Below are 18,445 nucleotides of genomic sequence, written 5' to 3'. Positions count from 1 at the left end.
AACAGTTGCAATAATATGCCTGAAAACAATCAAAATGTTTATAATCCGGGCTCCTGGGTGGCTCAGTCAGTTGAGCGTCTGACCTCAGCTCAGGTCATGATCTCACGGTTCGTGAGTTAAAGCCCCACATCGGACTCTGGGCTGACAGCTCTGGAGCCTGGAGCCTGCTTCCAATTCTGTGTTTCCCTCTCTCTCTGCCTTTCTCCCACTTACGCTCTCTCTCTCTCTCTTTCTCTCTCTCTCAAAAATAAACATTAAAAAAATTTTTTTTAATGCTTGTAATCTTCCAGGTTCACCATGAAGTCCAGTCAACCATACTCCTCACTCTCCAGGGGTTGCCTTATTTATGTCTAGGGTGGGTTCTACTTTTGTTGTTCCCTTCCAGGCCAGGTGAGTGCTAGAAAGTTGGCCTTTTCATCATCATGCCCCTACCTCATTTTTCTGGCCTTTTCCTTGGCCTTGACTAAATTGGGAGAATGTCCCATCTTTCATTTTGATCTGTTCCCTGACCAGCCAGGAGCAAAAAGGAGTATCAATCAGTGGAATCCCTGAATCTGTGGTTGAGGATAGTGTTAATGGAATGTGTGTGGGTGGGCCCTGGGAGCAGGAGAGAGAGGGCCACCACGCCTCTGCTCTCAAGATGAGGAAGGTAGGACTATGTGCAAGAGCTTGGGCAGGAAGAAGGAGGGCCTCAGCCTACGGCCAAGACCTGGTGAGGATAATAGCACTGTTGTTCTGGGTCTAAGGGCCAAAGAGTTTGCCTAGACCCAAATAGAAGAACCTGGAGAATGTCCTAATATTCTGGCTATAACTGAGAGGGGCACCCAAGAAAATTGAAGGGTAAATTATCACTGAAGGCAGGCTAGCCCCTGAGCAGCTCCCCAAATGAGTGGAATTGTGTTCATGTATCACTTGTAGCCTGGACCATGGGCCCCGAATGCTGAAGAGAGATCAATGCTCTCCAATAGCCACAGTGTGACCAGAAAATCAGAGGATAAGGCCTTGCCTGTAATAGTTGAGTACCTGCTGTCTTTGTGGCCACTATGTCCAGACCTGGCCATGCAGCTTCTGTAGCTATAAAATGGGATCTCAGTACCTGTCTGCCTTGCTTCCAGGGCTCTTCTGACAAACACAGGACTAAAAGCACGTTAAAATTCAGGGTGCACTAAAAGTAAGGGTGGCTATGGCTGTTAATTTAATCTCCTCCTGAAGAGGGATGAGAAGGCCATGGAGAAAATAAAAGAACACCTTCTAGCTAGTGGCAGGCTGACTGCTAGCTGTCTAAGTGGTTTTATAAACATTATCTCCTCTGGCCTTCTGTAAGGCAGGTGCTATCATCTCATTTCACAGGTGAGAAGAGAATCTGAGACTCAGCAAGGGGAAGTGAATTGCTCAGGGTTGTAGGAGTTGACTGAATACCATAGGGTCAGTACCTGGGAAGAGTATGATCAGAGCACTCCATAGGAAGGTGCTCCATGAAGGCCCTCCTCACCTCCATGTAGAGGGGAAAACGTACCAGAAGAAGAGCAAGAGGAGACTTGAACCCTGTCATTTGTGCTGGAGGAAAAAAACCCATGAGACAGGGCACAGCTCATCAAGAGAGCCCTTTTAGTAGACTTGTTTGCCTCCCAAAATAGCCCTGCTGAAATAAGACTCATTGCTCTAATGGGGGAAGGCTGGTGTTCCCAAGTGCCAAGTCAGGGGGCATGGTGTCTCCAAGGCCGCCTGGAGTTGTAGATGCTGTCTGGAACCCTACAGAGCTCTTGCAGCCTCAGCTGCCTCACCACTGAGCTCCCCATTTGGCTGCACCAGGAAGAACTTCACCTGGTTTTCCTTCAGTTTCTTCTGCAGCTGAAGGGCCAGTGCCTGCTCATCCTCAATCTTACTGTTCTGCTGATTAATGTCAAACTCCTTCCTGGAGGAGAAGGGAGGGGTGACAGGTAGTCTTCCGTCCTCTGTGCCCATTCTCTTCTCTTGCCTGGCATGCTAGGACAAGTCCCCTCCCCACTGGTGCAGAGGGTGAATGAGGGAGGGCTGTTTGACTTCCTCATTCACACTGTGCCTGGGACAGTCATGGCCAGTGGGGTTGTGGCATCCTGTGCTCTAACCCTCAGGCCAGACATCTCCATTTGCCCCTCTGGGACACCCCAGGCTCCTACTTCTTGAGTTTTTCTTCAAGCTGCTGCTTGTCATTCTCCAGGTCCATGATGCTTTCCTGGGTCAGCTTCAGGTCACCCTCCAGCTTCCGCTTTGCTCGCTCCAGGTCCATACGAACCTTCTTCTCCTGCTCCAGGGATCCCTCCAGCTGGTGGAGAGAAGAAAATAAACAAGGTATAGAAAACATGAGATCCACAGTACATGATCTTCTGCTCTCTTCTAAAGTCAAAGTCCAGCGGGATTGGAGGTCAAACTAGCAGAGAAATCCCTGCAAGCACAAACAATTCTGAGTCCTAGTCTAGTGAGGAATTGCAGAGGGCAAAGAGGCTTCAGGGGTCATAGAGGTTAGCTCTAAGTACCAGGAACTCCTTGGCCATTGATGTTGCCTGCAAAATCCTGAACTGAGAGAGACAGAGCATGGCTCTTACTACTCACATCATCCACCTGCTGCTCCAGTTTGACCTTAGACTTAGTCAGTGTGTTGGCCTTGTCCTCCTCAGCCTGAAGGTCATCTAGGGCTTGCTGGTGGGCCTCCTGCAGAGCCTTCTTTTCCTTGGTCAGCTTGGCGATGATTTCATCTAGTCCAGCCATCTCCTCTGTCAGGTTCTTCACCTGCCAACCAAGAACCCCATCCCATTCAGGGTCAGAGGTCACCAGCCTGGAGATGTCTATGGGTATGTCCAATGCCAAGGACAGGACCACCTTGTGGTTTGGGAATCCTGAGGAGACCTGGGCTGGAGCCAGAAGGAGCTGCCCTCACCTTGTTCTCTGTTGCATGCTTCTCCTTCTCCACCTTGGCCAGCGTCAGCTCCAGGTCATCAATGTCCTTCTTGAGCTCAGAGCACTCATCTTCCAGCTTGCGCTTCTTGGCAGTGAGCTCTGCATTCATCTCCTCCTCGTCCTCCAGCCTCTCTGTCATCTCCTTCACCTTGGCCTCCAGCTGGATCTTGTTCTTGATCAGCTGGTCACAGCGCTCCTCTGCATCATTGAGGTTATCTTGTTCCTGGGAGATGAGGAAGGAGAGCAGAACTGGTGATTAAAGAGAGAAGAGACACAGGACCTTAGTCCCTGGGGATGAGATGGGCTATAATCCAGGGGAGTAAAGGGGGAGGCATGAAGAGATAATTGCGTGGCTTTACTGCCTGCACTTGGAGCTGGAGGTCATTCTTCTCCTGCAGCAGGGACACCATCTTCTCCTCCAGCTCCTTGCGGCGAGCCTCTGACTTCTCCAGCGCCTCTTTGATGCGCCCAAACTCCTCCTTCATGGTGGCCATCTCCTTCTCTGTCTCTGCGCTCTTCAGCAGCGGCTTGATCTTGAAGTAGAGCTTCATCCAGGGCCAGTTCTTGACCCCCATGAAGGCCCGAATGTTCCACTGGATTACCAATAGGGCATCCCTGGGAAGGAAACATGGAGGTAGGAAAGAGCATTCAGAAAGAGCACTTCCCAAACATGGGACCGACTGCAGTTGGCTTCCAGCCCATCTAAGTAAGTTCGCAGGCACCAGAGGGCTGGAGCCCTGTCTTGCGCCTTGATATACACCCCCACTCCAACATTACCTCACTGATCATGGAGCTACTCAATAAATATTTATTAATTGAACAATTCAACCAGAGGACAGTTTATATCTTCCCTGCTGGGGCACTAGTAGTAATGAAAGTTACGCCACTCAGAATGTCTACTAAGTTCAGTGTTTTTAATCCCATAAGAACTGCAAATGTGTTAAAACTTGTATTTCACAGGTAAGAATATCTATAGCATATATGTAAATTATGACGCATGAAATAAAATCATGAACCACGAACCTATCAATTGTTCAAACAACAACTAGAGCCATTATCAGTGTTGATTCAACCTGTGTGCTTCTCTCCATCCTCTTTCCTGGTCCCCCCACCAGAAGTAGCCACTATCCTGAATCTTGTGTTTTTCATTTCCTTACTTTCTCAAAACATACTTTAACTCAATGCGTATGTGTCTTTAAACAATATGTCACTGTTTTTTGTTATCTCTGAGTTTTATAAAAATTGCATTACACTGTATGTATCCTTCTGTGACTTGCTTTTGTTCACTCAACAGTATGCTTTTGAGGCTCATACACATTGTATCATGTAGTTGTAAGTCCCTCCTTTCATTGCTTTATAATATTCCACTGAACAACTATTCTACTATTTACCCATTCCCCCGGGGATGAAAATTGGAGTTGTTTCCAAATCTTTGCTGCTCGTCAACGATGCTATATTCTTTTTTTGTCTCATGTTGTACATGTGCAGGAGTTTCTGTGGGAATGCACTTAGAAGTGGAATTGGAAGGTATGCAATAGTCCATCTTTTTTTTCTTTTTAAGTGATGCTATGCCCAACACAGGACTCAAACTCACAACCCCGAGATCAAGAGCCGCATGCTCTACCAACTGAGCCAGCCATGTGCCCCTACAATTGTCCATCTTTATATTTGTTTTTTTAATATTTTTAAACGTTTATTTATTTATTTTGAGAGAGACAGAGAGAGTGTGAGCAGGGGGTGGGGGAGAAGGGCAGAGAGAGAGGGAGAATCCCAGGCAGACTCTGCGTGGTCAGCGTAGAGCATGATGTGGGGCTTGAACCCATGAAACTGAGATCATAACCTGAGCTGAAATCAACAGCCAGACACTTAACCAACTGAGCCACCCAGGTGCCCCACAATAGTCCATCTTTTTTTTTTTTTTTTAACATTTATTTATTTTTGAGAGAGAGAGAGAGAGACAGAGCATGAACAGGGGAGGGTCAGAGAGAGGGAGACACAGAATCTGAAGTAGGCTCCAGGCTCTGAGCTGTCAGCACAGAGCCCGACGCGGGGCTCGAACTCACGGACAGCGAGATCATGACCTGAGCCGAAGTCGGCCGCTTAACCGACTGAGCCACCCAGGCGCCCCATACAATAGTCCATCTTTAAGAGATAATACATTGTTTTTTCAGGGAGGTTGCACTAATTTACAGACTTCTTGATTTTTGTCAATCTAGTGTTTTTAAATGGTAGCTCATTGAAGCTCAATTTGCATATGCTTATGAAGAATTTTCTTTTTTTCTTTTTCAAAGAATTCAAAATGAGACCCAGAGTGGTAAAGTCACTTGCTCAAGCCAGCTAGTGAGTGGTGAAGCCAGAATTTGAACTCAGGTCATCTGACCCACACCAGTTAGCACTGCTTGTTTGCCTCTTATATATCTGGGAGAGCCTTTCCCTTTCCTTCACCTCACCTGCGCTCCACGATCTTCTTGAACTCAATGCGCATGAGCTGGCCCCGGGCTTGTGCTTGGATGCGGGTGATGATGCGGCTCAGCCTCTCGTCCCGCATCTCCTCCAGCAGACCCAGCAGCCCCGCCTTGAAGAACACCTGTGGGCAAGAGAGCCACAGCCTCAGAGAAGGGTAGCTAGGGTGGAGGAAGTGGGTGGGAGGTGCTGACTGAGCTCCTAGGGGATCCATCACCCATATATCCTAGACCTCAGAGTGAAATATGAAAAAGAAGACAGAAAGGAAGCCTGGGTTCCAGCCCTTGGGTTGATTCAGGAAGCCAGGATTCAGAGGCCTGCCTTCTAAACTCCTAGCTGCTCCGCTTAACATGGCTGGGCGTCCTGCAACTCCATGCTGTGGGGCTTTAGACTCACCTTGGTGTGGCCGAACTTGTACTGGTTGTGGTCAATGTCCAGGGAACCCAGCAGCTTCTCTGCCCCTTTCCTGCTGTCAATGAATTGGCCCTCAGGGATGGCCGTTGGGTTCAGGATGCGATACCTGGAGAGGGAGGTGCCCCAAGTCACCCACGTTCTGTGCTGACCTGCTCTGCCCACAGCATTCAGGGCCACCTGTGGACTCCCCTCCCCACCAGGTCTTCCCAGTTTCCCCCTGTTTCCTCAGCTCCAGGGCACCCTGTATCCACCTCTGCCGGAAATCTCCATAGAGGATGCGGTTGGGGAAGCCCTTCCTGCAGATGCGGATGCCCTCCAGCACACCATTACAGCGCAGCTGGTGCATGACCAGGGGGTTGTCCATCACCCCTGCAGCAGGAAAAGAGGAGAAAGGGTCAACCTCAAGGCAAGTGGATACCAAGTACCCTCTCTAGATTAGACCCTTACACATCGCTCACCCGGAGCCTTCCTTTCATTGGGGATGATGCAGCGCACAAAGTGAGGGTGGGTGGTCCTCAGGTTGGTCATAAGCTTATTCAGATTCTCCTGGGGGTGGATGAGAGTGGGGACTCAGAAGCCACAAGAACCATCTTTTTGGTCCCTGAGCCCCTGACAGCCTGTCTCCAGAACTCTCCAAGGGACAGAGAGTTGACATATAATTTATGATGTGAATTCAGGCTTGTGTACAACTCCCATGCCCAAAATGACCACATAACTCTAACTTCTTTCATTCCCAAACTCAGAGCATCAGGTTAGGGTGACAGCCAAAGGGCTGGGCCTGCCCACCATGGGCCTCTTGGCATCTCTGTGTCCTTCTTACCCGGTGGAGGGCTGACACTGTCTGAAAGGATGAGCCTTTTTTCTTTCCTCCTTTGCCTTTACTGCTGTCCCCTAATAACAAGAAAAGAGATGAGAAGCCAGAGCCTGAAAGTGGAGGAACCCTTTGGCAGGGGCAGGGTTCTGCCCCTCACTAGCCATGTGACTTCACAAAGTGATTCTCCATGTCTTAGGTTTTCCAGGAGGAGAATGGTAACTGCCTCTAAAAGATGTGATGAAGATTAGATAAGTTTGCTTGCTACGTGGTATATGCTGAAATAATACCAGTGCTTTTCTCCCACCTTCTAACTCCGCCCTTCATGCTTACATCTTTCCATGGTCTACCTTCCTTCTCATAGTTCATCCTCCTCATTCCAATCCACACCCTCTCTTTTCCTTCTCTGAACGGGACACTCACTTGTTCTACCAGATGTTCAGTGATCCTCCTACAAGCATGACTATGCTGGGCCTGGTGCAGTGATGCATGACACCCTCACTGACCTCCAGTTGCTCACAGTCTTGAGGAGACACACGACATGTACACCAATATCCATAGCACAAAGTGGAAGATGGCACTTTCAGAGATCAGGTACAGATGGATGCCTGTGGTATCTCCTGACCCCCATCCTGTGACTGGAAAGCAGGCTCCCTTCTGCCTCTATGGTCACATGGTTTGAAGCAGTGAGACCCTGGCCCCTCACAACTTAAGAATTGCTCTGGCCCAATACAGGGGCTGCCCTCTTACCAACATCAGCAGAAGCATATGAGGAGAAGAGTGTGGCCATGAGCTTGAGGGAGGACTTCTGGTACAAGCCCACCACTGTCTCGTTGAGTGGGTCTTTGTTCTTCTCCAGCCAGCCCAGGATGTTGTAGTCCACGGTGCCAGCATAGTGGATCAGGGAGAAGTGAGCTTCCTGCTTCCCCTTGACATTGCGTGGCTTCTGGAAATTGTTGGACTTGCCCAGGTGGTTGTCATACAGCTTGGCCTTGAAGGTCATGTCAGTGGCCTTGGGAAACATGCACTCCTCCTCCAGGATAGACATGATGCCCATGGGCTGAGAGCAAGGGGAGGAAGCAGAGAGAGCATCATTGCATGCACTCCCAGGATTCCAGAGTCCCACACCCTACCAGAGGAAAGACTACAGCCCAGTATAGCGGGCAGGCTACAGAAACTCTGTGCTAGCACCTTCTGTCACAGTATAGGAACCTAATATTCTTGGAATCAACCTAAATCCAATTCTATTCTGGCCTACATAACCTCTTTTTGCCCCATTGGACCTAACAAAGAGCCCTGTGCTCCCAGTTGTCCTGCAAGGTCCCAAGGCCTTGCAGCAAGTCCCTTCGTCTTGTAAGACTCCTTGCCCCAGGGCAAGGAGTATGTATGTGTCAGAGGTGCCAGACTAAGGGACAGGCCAGAACCCTGTCTATATGATGGGTAACAGTTCTTCAAGGGATTGTTAGAGGGATCCAGGTTCTGTACAACATCCTGCTCTTCAGAAAGGATGGTAATTCTTGACTTTTCTTGGGGCAGGAATTGTAATGAGAATTTGATTAAGCTAAAGATGTCTCCCTGGAAAAAGGCATGTTCATTCTCTCTCTCTCTCTCTCTCTCTCTCTCTCTCTCTCTCTCTCTCTCTCTCTTTCTCTTCCCATATAATTTCAGGCAATTCTGAGGCTTCTGGAAGAGCAGCACCCTGGATAACCACCCAAAGCTTCTGGTAAGCTCGCATTTTTCTGAAGGGCAATGGCTGGCTGGGTGAGGGTAGTTATTCCAAGCTCTGGTCTGTATCAACAAAGTGCAAAGGCACACTGAGAACAAGCCAGCACTGGGAGCCTCACACCTCACATCCTTGTCTCTTCTGAGTCTATAGACAAGAGGGGCTGAAACAGGCTTATTCTCTGCTATCAGGAAGAGGAGGGAAAACCAAATGTCTCCAGTTTCAGCCTAGGATCTTTCCATGAATGATGCTTCTCATGGAAGTCAGAGGGACCAAGAGTCCTCTCCTCACTAAATCTCTTTCTTAGGACTCTGGGAGGTGACCACCGTGCAGGACAAGTTCTTAGGTCCTGGGGAGAGAAGAAAAGGGCTCATCCTCTGTATGCCCATGACTTTACAGTGGGTAGAAGCTGGGTCTGAGAGAGGCTTGGGATTCTGGGGACTCCAGTATCCTGGTTGTAGAAGGGACAGTACTGCCACTCTGTCTGGGATGACAGGGGAAGGTGACACACACAGGTGGCAAGATGGAGGCAGCACCTTCTCGATGAGGTCGATGCAGGCCTGCAGGTCCATGCCAAAGTCGATGAACTCCCACTCGATGCCTTCCTTCTTGTACTCCTCCTGCTCCAGCACGAACATGTGGTGGTTGAAGAACTGCTGCAGCTTCTCGTTGGTGAAGTTGATGCACAGCTGCTCAAAGCTGTTGAACTGCGGGGGGCAGGGGTGGAGCGGGTCAGGCAGGCAAGGATCTGAGAGGACAGTGGGGTCAGCCCAGGCCTGTGCCCCAGCCCAGTTAGGAGTGTGGCCGGACCCCTCCTCTGTCAGGCCAGGGAGAGGGAGCCCCCACTGGAAGACAGGATGATGTGTTTATCACCGCTGAGCCCCACCGCCTTTCCCACTCCTGGCCATGATGGTCACAGGTGCGAATGAGTGAGTTACTGTTCCCCCCACACCCAGGCTCCCCCAACTCACATCGAAGATCTCGAAGCCGGCGATGTCCAGGACCCCTATGAAGTATTGGCGTGGCTGCTTGGTCTCCAGGGTGGCATTGATCCGTGTGACCATCCAGTTGAACATCTTCTCGTACACTGCCTTGGCCAGCGCCCCAATGGAATAGTACACCTGCTGGACGCTCTGCCCCTTGGTGACGTACTCATTGCCCACTTTCACCCGAGGGTGGCACAGCCCCTTGAGCAGGTCAGCTGAGTTCAGCCCCATGAGGTAGGCAGACTTGTCGGCATCTGGTGGGGAAGGAAATAACTAAGCAAGCACTTTCCACAGACCTCCTTTGCCTGCCCCAGAGCTTTTCTGAAGCATTGAGTCTGACCCCTGTCACTAAAGAATTGCAAATCCAGGCCTGGAAAGGGCACAAGTCTTGCCAGGGGCACCCAGCCCAGGCCTCTCCATCTGTCCAGAACTTCCCACCACCCAGCAATTCCTCTTGCCTCTGTCTTTGCATCTACTGGGCGTCCCTGGGCAAGGCCCTTCACCAGCACAGCTGTGAGCTCATCCTTGCCCTCACTGTCCCTTCATGTCTCCAGGGCAGACACTGTGGTTGACAGAAGAGACATGTGCTGCTCCCTGCCTCCTTTCTTCCCTCCCAGGATCTGGCCCAGGATTGGGCCCATTCTACTCTTAATCCATGTGGGGTTTTTTGGGTTTGTTTTTGTTTTTGTTTTGTTTTGTTTTTAATATGTATGTATGTATGTATGTATGTATTTTTGAGAGGGGGTGTGAGTGAGCGATAGGCAGAGAGAGAGGGAGAGAGAGAGAATCCTGAGAGGGGCAGAGAGAGGGGAAGGAGGAGAGAGAGAATCCCACGAAAGCTCTGCACTGTCAGCATGGAACATGAAGTACCTTGAGCTGGAGCTCACCCCATGCAAGTCTCAAACTCACAAACCATGAGATGATGATCTGAGCCAAAGTCAGATGCCTAACCAACTGAGCCACCCAGGTGCCCCAATCCATGTGTTGACCAACTTGACCAGCTGGGAAATCAAGGTTTCTAACAACGTGTTACATCCCCCCCAACATACAATCTCTGTTTAGAGGAAATTTATTTAATTTCAAGAATTTTATGGTAGCTTGTAACATGCTGTCATGAAACCCAGGCTTGGCATTTTGATATGGATAGACACAGATAAGTGGTCCTTGAAGATAGGCTAAGAGGAACGTTCTTAGGCATTTGTCTAGCCCTATACACCTCATATCTCCTTCTCCATGAAATGTTACCATAGTCCCGGAGTGAGCTAGGAGGGACTGTTGTTCCATTTCACTAAGGAGGAAACTGAGGTCCAGTGAAATGTGTGACATGTCGATGTCAAGCTGTATTTTGACCCCTGGCCTTTGCCTCCCAAACAGGACATGGCACAGAGTCCGAACAGGGCTCACCCAAGGGTTGGGGACCCTTTGCATACATACCGCATTAATGATCAGGATGCACAGAGCTCAGAGTCCGCTTTCCTGAGCTTGGGTGAGTCTTGGGCCCAGGAGGAAGCATCCCCAACTCATAGTTGGGATTGAAGAGTTGGCAAGATTGTGGGGGACCTCCCTGTCTGCCCACCTCCCCCATGTCCCCGCCCCTCCCTGGCTCTCACCCCATCCATCTACCCTACAAGCCTCAGGTCCCTAGGGAGCAGGCCTGTCTGGGGAGAGTGGGTGGCCTCTGGCTAGGCTCTAACAAGGAGAAAGCCTGTTGGTAGGGGTGGATGGGGTGAGGGTGAGGGCAGAGCCTCCTTCTGGGAAAAAGTGCTGCCCTCTAACCATGTACTTCTCGTACTTCTGGTTTCCTCTAACTTTCTCTATTTTATGGTCCTAATAGTCTTAATAAATTAGGTTGTCAGCTCTTGAAGAATTTTTGAAAGATACCACTTTTGGATGCAGCTTGGGAGACCCTGCTCCCAGTGGACTATCTCCTCATGACAAGTGAACACCCAGCACCTCAGGCCTTTACAGCACCTGCCTTCCCTGCCCCACCTTCAGTGCCATCTGGCTCGGCCTGCTCCTCCCGCTGCTTCTGCTTGAACTTCATGTTGCCGTAGTGCATGATGGCACCTGTAAGCTTGTAGACGCCGGCTTTCTCCTCAGGAGTGAAGCCCAACACATCAAAGGCACTCTGGGAAAGAGCAAGAGAGGCAAAGAGGGTGGTTGGATTGGGTGGTACAGGAGCCCTCAGGAGCTTTCACGCTGCCTCCTTACTCACATCCGTGGCCACGAGCTCCTCGGAGTCATCGATGGAGGCCACGGACACCTCTCCCTGAGACACGAAGGCGTAGTCGTAGGGGTTGTTGGTGACCAGCAGCATATCTGTCCAGGCAAGGAGCAGGGCAGGGGACAAGGGGATGGAAGAGGATAGAGACAGACAGAGAGGGGTTGGGAGAGGGACACCGTGGGGGTGGGGCAGGGATAATAGAGGAGAGGACCGGGAGCAGGGAGAGAGGAGGAGAGTCAGCAAGGACCATGCAGAGAATCAAAAAGACATGAAAAGGTAGACAGGAGACCCAGGGAGGGAGGACAGTGGGAGAATGATACCTGGGAGTAGGGCAGGCACAAAGAGGAGAAGGAAGAAACCGACCAGGAGGAGGAGAAGAAATATGACAAAGAAAAAGTAGGAAAGGAAGCAAGAGGAGACTCAGGCAGGTCTGAGATGGGGGAGGAAGAGAAAGCCACTGAGCAGACCAAAGGAGGGAGGTGAGCAGGAGCAAGTGAGGAGAAGGAGGGTACCCGCCCTGTAGGGGAGGGCAGTGTGGGCATTGAGGCATCAGGTGGCCTCACCCAGCATCTCTGGCTTCTTGTTGGACAGGATCTGGTAGAAGATGTGGTAGTTTCTCTCAGCCTTCAGCTGGAAGATCACCCGAGACTTCTCCAGGAGATCTGAAGTGCGGAGATGGGGGGAAGGCAGGTAAGAACAGAGAGAGTCAATCCAACAAAATGATGGAGATTAGGGAAGAAAGGCTCTTATAACAAAATGGAGAAAGCAGGGGAAGAGGCAAGGAGATGCAGAGGGAATGTTAAGATAGGGTCGCCCAGCTAGCTGGGAAAGAAGGCAGAGATAGAGGACACAGAGAGGTGGGCAGGGCTCCCTGTCATACTCACAGGTCTCTATGTCTGCAGAAGCCAACTTTCCAGTGGCTCCAAAGTGGATCCTGATGAATTTCCCCTGGGGGCGGATGGGACAAACAGTGAGGGAACTGACCAGAAGGGACAGAATGGAGATCTTGGACCTCAACACAACCCAAAAAGCCCTGAATAGTTCTGGAAATGTTAATGACTTATTTGGTGTCCCAATTTACTATCAGGAAAACAGAGAAAAGGATGCCTATTCCCCTATTACCAAATATCTCTGAGCAGAAACAACAACATGGGAATGAAGGTAAATATTACTACCTTTGTTTCTTTTTTTAAAAATATTTATTTTTGAGAGAGATGGGGGAGGGGCAAAAGAGGGGGAACAGAGGATCCCAAGTGGGCTCTGTGCTCACAGCAGAGAGTCCAATGTGGGGCTCAAAATCATGAACCTGGAGATCATGATCTGAGCCAAAGTCGTACACTCAACTGACTGAGCCACCCAGGTGCCCCACTACCTCTGTTTAGAGGTAGGGAGTTTAGATAAGGGAGCTGGGACTTAAGCATGGAGACTTTCTGGGTAGGTGGAAAACTCGGAAATCAGCTCCAGCACCTATGCTCTCTTCCCCCTTCCCATGTGGAAGAGCTTTGTAAACAGTCATTAGGAAAATCTAGAATGTGACAAAAATCAGCTCCATTACTTGGCTATGAAACAGCCATGGTGACTCTGGGTCTCTTTTCTTGAGTTCTCAGAGCTCAGGGAGGCAGACTGAGTGGGGAGGGTTTGGGATGTGTGTGTGTGTGTGTGTGTGTGTGTGTGTGTGTGTGTGTGTGCGCGCGCGCGCACACACACACACACACACACACTTGCTGGTAACCAAAAGCCAAACACAGGATGATCAATTGGGTGTAGTGACTGTTAGGAAAACAGTGCCCCCCTTTTCTTGTCAAGGCCAGATGAGGCCAGTTGGCAGTCATCAAGGGCACTCACGAAGCGGGAGGAGTTGTCATTCCGAACCGTCTTGGCGTTGCCAAAGGCCTCCAGGGCGGGGTTGGCCTGGATGATCTGGTCTTCCAGGGTGCCCTGCAAAAGCAGCAAAACCTCGACGGTTTATCTTCTGTCCACCTCCAGCAGTGGAGAGGGCAGGAGGCTGCTCTGGTCCCGGGAAATGGAGGTGGGCCTGTGGCTCCAAAGGGCCATATTTGGACATCAGAGTGTGTGTCTCCTGCCAGGAAGATCTTGAGCATTGGGCTTAGTGGTGCTGTCCCCACTGTTCCCCAGGGCAAGGCTGGGGGTCCCCTGGGTCAGCCTGCCCACAGGCCCCCTCTGCCTGTGGCCCACTCCATACCTTGTTGGCATTGGCATTGTCCTTCTTGCCACGGTCACCTATGGCCGCAATGCTGGCAAAGTACTGGATGACACGTTTTGTGTTCACAGTCTTCCCTGCACCGGATTCTCCACTGGAGGCAACAGGGACCAATCAGAACCCAAGATCCCCTCTGTGCTCCATTCAGAGTTCAGCACTGCACCCTCCTCCCTCAGAATCCCGGTCATCTAACCTCCTCCACTGGGGTCTTGCAGAGTTTGCATATCATTGTAGGTCACTCCGGCACCTCTCTGAAAACCCAGCTCCCCACACTCCTGACAGTCACAGCCTTGAAACCTTCCTCCCCTCTGTACCCCCAGGAATCAGCCTGGATCCTCCCCAAGTCCCTGTGTGGGTAGATGGCATTTGCTCACGTGATGAGGATGGACTGGTTCTCCCTATCTGGAAGAGGAAAGAAGAGAGGCAACAGAGTCAGGTCCATGGGGTACTGGGCTGAGGGGGCACAGGTCAGGGCTGCTAGACTCACCTGTCAGCATGTACTGGTAGGCATTGTCAGAGATGGAGAAGATGTGGGGTGGTGCCTCACTCCTCTTCTTGCCCCGGTAGGCAGCCACCACCTCCGCATTGTACACAGGCAGCCACTTGTAGGGATTGACGGTGACACAGAAGAGGCCAGAGTAGGTCTGGAATAGGAGAGAGGGCAGACATGTGGGGCTAAAGTGGTAAGCCTGGGGCAGATGGTGACAGGCAGGGGAGTCTCTTGCTTATCCCAGCTGGCTCCTCTCTTCCTGCAGCTACCAGGTGTAGGAAGGGGGCAAAGGGGAGCTTGGCCCCATGGGCGAGTTCTGACCCCTATCCTTGAGAGAGTTGCCCTGGCCTCCTTTGGCCTCTATCCAAGGCTGGCATCCTGTCATGTATACTCACGTAGATCATCCAGGCTGCATAGCGCTCCTTGAGATTGAAGAGTACAGCGGGCTCGTGCAGGAAGGTCAGCATGGCCATGTCCTCGATCTTGTCAAACTTGGGTGGGTTCTGCTGCAATACCTGGTCCTCCTTCACGGTCACCGTCTGGGGAAGGTGCATGGACAGGGATGACCACACTCCTACCAGAACCCTTGCTATTGTGTACTCGCCAGCCTCACCCACTTACCTCCTCCCAGGACACGGCACAACCTGGCCTCGATCTCCCAGCTCTTCTCTGACCAGTGCCCATAGCTCCCCCACAACTCTTTCCCCACATAACTTACTGCTCACTCTCCCTCCCATCCTAGGTACTGTCCTAGAGTCCCTGTGTCTTGCCAGGACCCCAGAGCTTGTGCCCTTGAGCAGCACTTTTCCATCCCTGCTTCAACCGTCTAGGGGCAAACTTGGCGGGGCTGGCAGCTCTCCTGTCTGTGCACACACCTTACCTGACTCCTGGGGGCAGTGCTTGAGGGTGTCAGTTGCTCAGGGTCAACCTTGCCCTGCTGGAAAACATCTCACCCACCTTTCCTACACCTCCTTGCTCTGCATTGGTCACTATCAGTGTGGTTTGATTGGCACCAGTTTGCATGCCCTAATGTCATTAGATCCCACAGGTAGGCATTCTAGCATTGTTTTCTTTCTTTTTTTTTTTTTTTTACAGTGGAGGAAGCTGTGAATAGAATAATTAAATGGTTTACTGGCAGGGTGGATAGCCAGTGGCAAGGCTGGGATCAGAGTCAAAGCTCCCAGCAGGCTGTGGGCTGTCATAGCACACCTTGTTGGGACACAACATTCAGTCACCATGTCTCAAGGCAAATGGTTCTGAGCTGCTGCTAGTGACCAGTGGCGATTCTCATGGCTGGCCTGAGGAAGCAGGGACTGTGGACATCTGAGTGCTAGTCCCCAGCTCTGGGACTGAGCGTTCAGCTCAAGAGTTCCTGCTTTTTTGATGAACCACGGGAATCTACTCCCAAAACCAAGAGCACACCGTACACACTATATGTTAGCCAATTTGACAATAAATTATATCGATCTATCAATAAACATTAAAAAAAAAAAGAGTTCCCACTTTTTGTGTTCCTCTGGGCCTAAGACTTTGCTCTTGGTTTGGGTGAGGTTGTGGTTTGGGGGAGTTGGTCCGTGGAGGAAACTGAGGCACAGAGGGGAGGGATACACATTCAAGAGGGAGCTTTACTTGATGCTGTGTCTGTGTCTTCTTTATCTACAGGACCCCTCTGAGGCCAAAACCAGTGGAGTTCCCCCCATCCCCGCCCCAGCATCCTCTCTGGCAAAGGATGTGCATCCCTGGGATGGTGCCCTGTTACATCTGCTCAGGTCCATCTGAGAAAGGTCAGAGTTCTCACTCAACTGTTGGGCTCCTCTGGGGGGGGGGGGGGGGGGGGCGTGTCCTACACCCTTGCTGGCTTTGGGTCTCCTACAGAGCCCCTCAGCTCCCAATGCAAGTGGCGCCGCTCTTTATACACCCCCCACCAAACCTTCTCTCCCTTTCCCTGGTGCTCTGCCCCACACACCTTGCCATTTTCTGTCTCAGCAGTGACCTTGCCCCCTTCCCGGGACAGGATCTTGGCCTTCACAAACTCCTCCTTGTCGTCGGGCACAAAGCACTCAGTGCGGATATCGAAGGGCCGGGTCTGGGCCTCCAGACGCTCCTTCTCTGATTTGCGGAGGTACTGGGCTGCTGCCCCAAAATCAGCCATCTGGGCATCAGTCATTTTGGCGCTCCTTTGTGCCTGAGACCAGAAGACCCAAGCCTCAGTGAGTGGCACTGCCCTCCACACCCTCACTCCCTGCCACACTTCCTTATCACCTGGGTCCTATTGCTCTCCCCCACTGCTGAGAGGATCCTCGCCTGGGTCCCTTGCCCTGTGACATGATGCTGGAGGAGAATCTCTAAGGAGTTTGCTAAGGGGAGGTGCTGAGCTGCTTGGAGAAAGGACGGGGGCCCTGGTCCAGCAACATGGCTCCCAAGAGATAATTGGGAGGCTCTCACCTAGTTATCTCTTCACAGAGAATCCTGAAGACTCTGAACCATGTGTGGAGCCACAGAGGCACAGCCAGGCAGAGGGAAGACCAGACAAAGAGAGTGAAAAATAATGGAGGCAGGTCAACAGGAGGAAGTGAGCCAGGAGGCTCGACCCAAAGAGCCAAAGAGCAGGACAGACCGAAGTGGGGAGTTAGGGAGATAGAAGAGGCAGCGAGGCAGGAAAGAAAGGACACAGTGTTAGTGAAAGTGCCAGGGGTGGAGGATGAATCAGACTTGGAAACAAAGAGAGATAAGGAGATGAGAACACACAGACAGGAAGAAACGACAAAGGGGACAGACAAAGAAGGACCATAGTGACAAGTATTGACAAAGAGGAAGGACAAAATAAAAGCCATCCAAGGAGGGATCAGGATGAAGACATGGAGAATATGGAAAGTAGATAACAGAAGCAGGGAAAGAAATGCAGGTCAGAGGGGAAAAGAGGTTTTGGGCCTTTCCCTTGGAACCTCCCCTCAGTCCGTGGGAACTCCCAGGGGTTGGAGTGAGGCAGTTCTAGCAGAACCCTTGGGCCTCTGACCAACCTGCATCCCACTCCCTGAGGAGGCAGAGTCCCTCAAGGCGGGGGGGATATCTGAGGGTTGACCACGAAGGCCCCCAAAGAGCCTCTTACCTGGTTCAGAGGAGTAGGTCTGTCTGTCCTCGGGAGCCATCTCCTTTATATCCCGCTGCCCCCACCCCTTGCCTAAATTTGGAGTCCTTCCGGAGGGACCCTCCCTCCCACCTCTCTCGCCTTCCAGCTCCTCCTCTCTTGATCCCTTGGCTCTGGAGGTGACAGGAGGACAGCAGGGCCTCTAGATTTGCCCATGAAAGGTCTGTCGCCCTAGCCCCTCTGGCTCCAGGGCCTTTTTTTAGTCCTTGGGCACATTCCTTCCCTCCAAAGAACTGATGGGCAGATAGCAGGAAGACAGGACTTTCTCACACAACCGCCCCTGCCCGCCAGGCCCTTACCTTGGTTATTTTTAACCTGAAGAGTGAGTTGAGCACACTGGGCAAGAGTCACCTTCTCCTGCAGGCCAGATGCTTGTCCCTTGCCCCCCAGACATGGGCTCCCCTCCCTCCTACCCATTTCCACCCTGGCCTGTCCTCACACAGCCCCGGGCTAGGAGCATCTCCCCACCCTCTCTGACCTACAGTCCCACAGTGCCAGGGGCTGGGAGCTGGAGCCATGATGCCCAAGAAAAGGAATCTGCTGCCCAGCTCCACAACTCAGTTTCCTTTTGTCAGGAAACAAACGTCTGTGCTGCTCTTTCTCTGCACAAATGCAGTACCTGGTTTCCTTCTGTTCCTCAAGTCTCCAGGCAGGTGTCCTCCTGGAGACTTGAGGCTGTACTGCTTTGGGGACACATCTGAAGCTGCCCAGCCCCTCCCCTGATGCTTCTGATATGGTGGCCACCAGCTATCCTCTCAAAGAAGAAGGAATTTTCCCACGCCACCATAGCAGATTTGCACTCAGATCTACAGTCCAGTACCCTCACACATTCACTTGACCACCACACACCCATGTGCATTCTAAGCCACACACATGCAGATTTTTCACATTTTACATGCTTATGATCGCAGGTTTTCCTACTTGCTGTTGGGCACACCAACACACACATTTGCACACCCACATTCACACGCAGAAGTTTTACCCTCCACTGCCACCCTCTGGTCCTGGTGTGGGGCAGGGAGGGGGTG

The 18,445-nt window shown here is 51.4% G+C and overlaps 1 protein-coding gene and 1 long non-coding RNA gene across 3 annotated transcripts in view; one reads left to right on the top strand and one right to left on the bottom strand.

Annotated features, from left to right (window-relative positions):
- The window catches only part of LOC112855700 (myosin-6), a 26,403-nt gene extending 9,609 nt beyond the window's left edge, over window positions 1–16,794 (bottom strand). The window contains exons 1-24 of the mRNA XM_086710119.1: window positions 16,715–16,794; window positions 16,236–16,454; window positions 14,665–14,808; window positions 14,267–14,423; window positions 14,154–14,181; window positions 13,762–13,873; window positions 13,404–13,496; window positions 12,443–12,506; window positions 12,122–12,220; window positions 11,550–11,653; window positions 11,324–11,462; window positions 9,320–9,588; window positions 8,885–9,055; window positions 7,376–7,685; window positions 6,635–6,705; window positions 6,273–6,360; window positions 6,066–6,183; window positions 5,797–5,920; window positions 5,388–5,524; window positions 3,297–3,552; window positions 2,918–3,160; window positions 2,593–2,769; window positions 2,160–2,305; window positions 1,825–1,915 (exon numbers count right to left, since the gene is read on the bottom strand). Coding sequence (XP_086566245.1) covers window positions 1,825–1,915; window positions 2,160–2,305; window positions 2,593–2,769; window positions 2,918–3,160; window positions 3,297–3,552; window positions 5,388–5,524; window positions 5,797–5,920; window positions 6,066–6,183; window positions 6,273–6,360; window positions 6,635–6,705; window positions 7,376–7,685; window positions 8,885–9,055; window positions 9,320–9,588; window positions 11,324–11,462; window positions 11,550–11,653; window positions 12,122–12,220; window positions 12,443–12,506; window positions 13,404–13,496; window positions 13,762–13,873; window positions 14,154–14,181; window positions 14,267–14,423; window positions 14,665–14,808; window positions 16,236–16,436 — 3,342 coding nt within the window. The 5' untranslated portion in view covers window positions 16,437–16,454; window positions 16,715–16,794. The remainder of the gene's footprint in view (window positions 1–1,824; window positions 1,916–2,159; window positions 2,306–2,592; window positions 2,770–2,917; window positions 3,161–3,296; window positions 3,553–5,387; window positions 5,525–5,796; window positions 5,921–6,065; window positions 6,184–6,272; window positions 6,361–6,634; window positions 6,706–7,375; window positions 7,686–8,884; window positions 9,056–9,319; window positions 9,589–11,323; window positions 11,463–11,549; window positions 11,654–12,121; window positions 12,221–12,442; window positions 12,507–13,403; window positions 13,497–13,761; window positions 13,874–14,153; window positions 14,182–14,266; window positions 14,424–14,664; window positions 14,809–16,235; window positions 16,455–16,714) is intronic.
- On the top strand, window positions 12,093–18,445 carry LOC147580070 (uncharacterized). 2 transcript variants are annotated; one of them, XR_015252500.1, is made up of 3 exons: window positions 12,093–12,248; window positions 12,646–12,719; window positions 13,851–14,087. It is a non-coding gene; the product is annotated as an uncharacterized LOC147580070 (long non-coding RNA). The 2 variants fall into 2 exon arrangements; XR_015252499.1 differs by lacking the exons at window positions 12,646–12,719; window positions 13,851–14,087 and adding exons at window positions 15,932–16,053; window positions 16,256–18,445 and having other exon boundaries at window positions 12,100–12,248.

Source organism: Puma concolor, chromosome B3, assembly GCF_028749965.1.
Source record: "Puma concolor isolate L17-30 chromosome B3, mPumCon1.1.hap2, whole genome shotgun sequence".
In the NCBI taxonomy this organism is placed as follows: Eukaryota; Metazoa; Chordata; class Mammalia; order Carnivora; family Felidae; genus Puma; species Puma concolor.
This window is presented reverse-complemented; position numbering and strand designations above follow the sequence as displayed.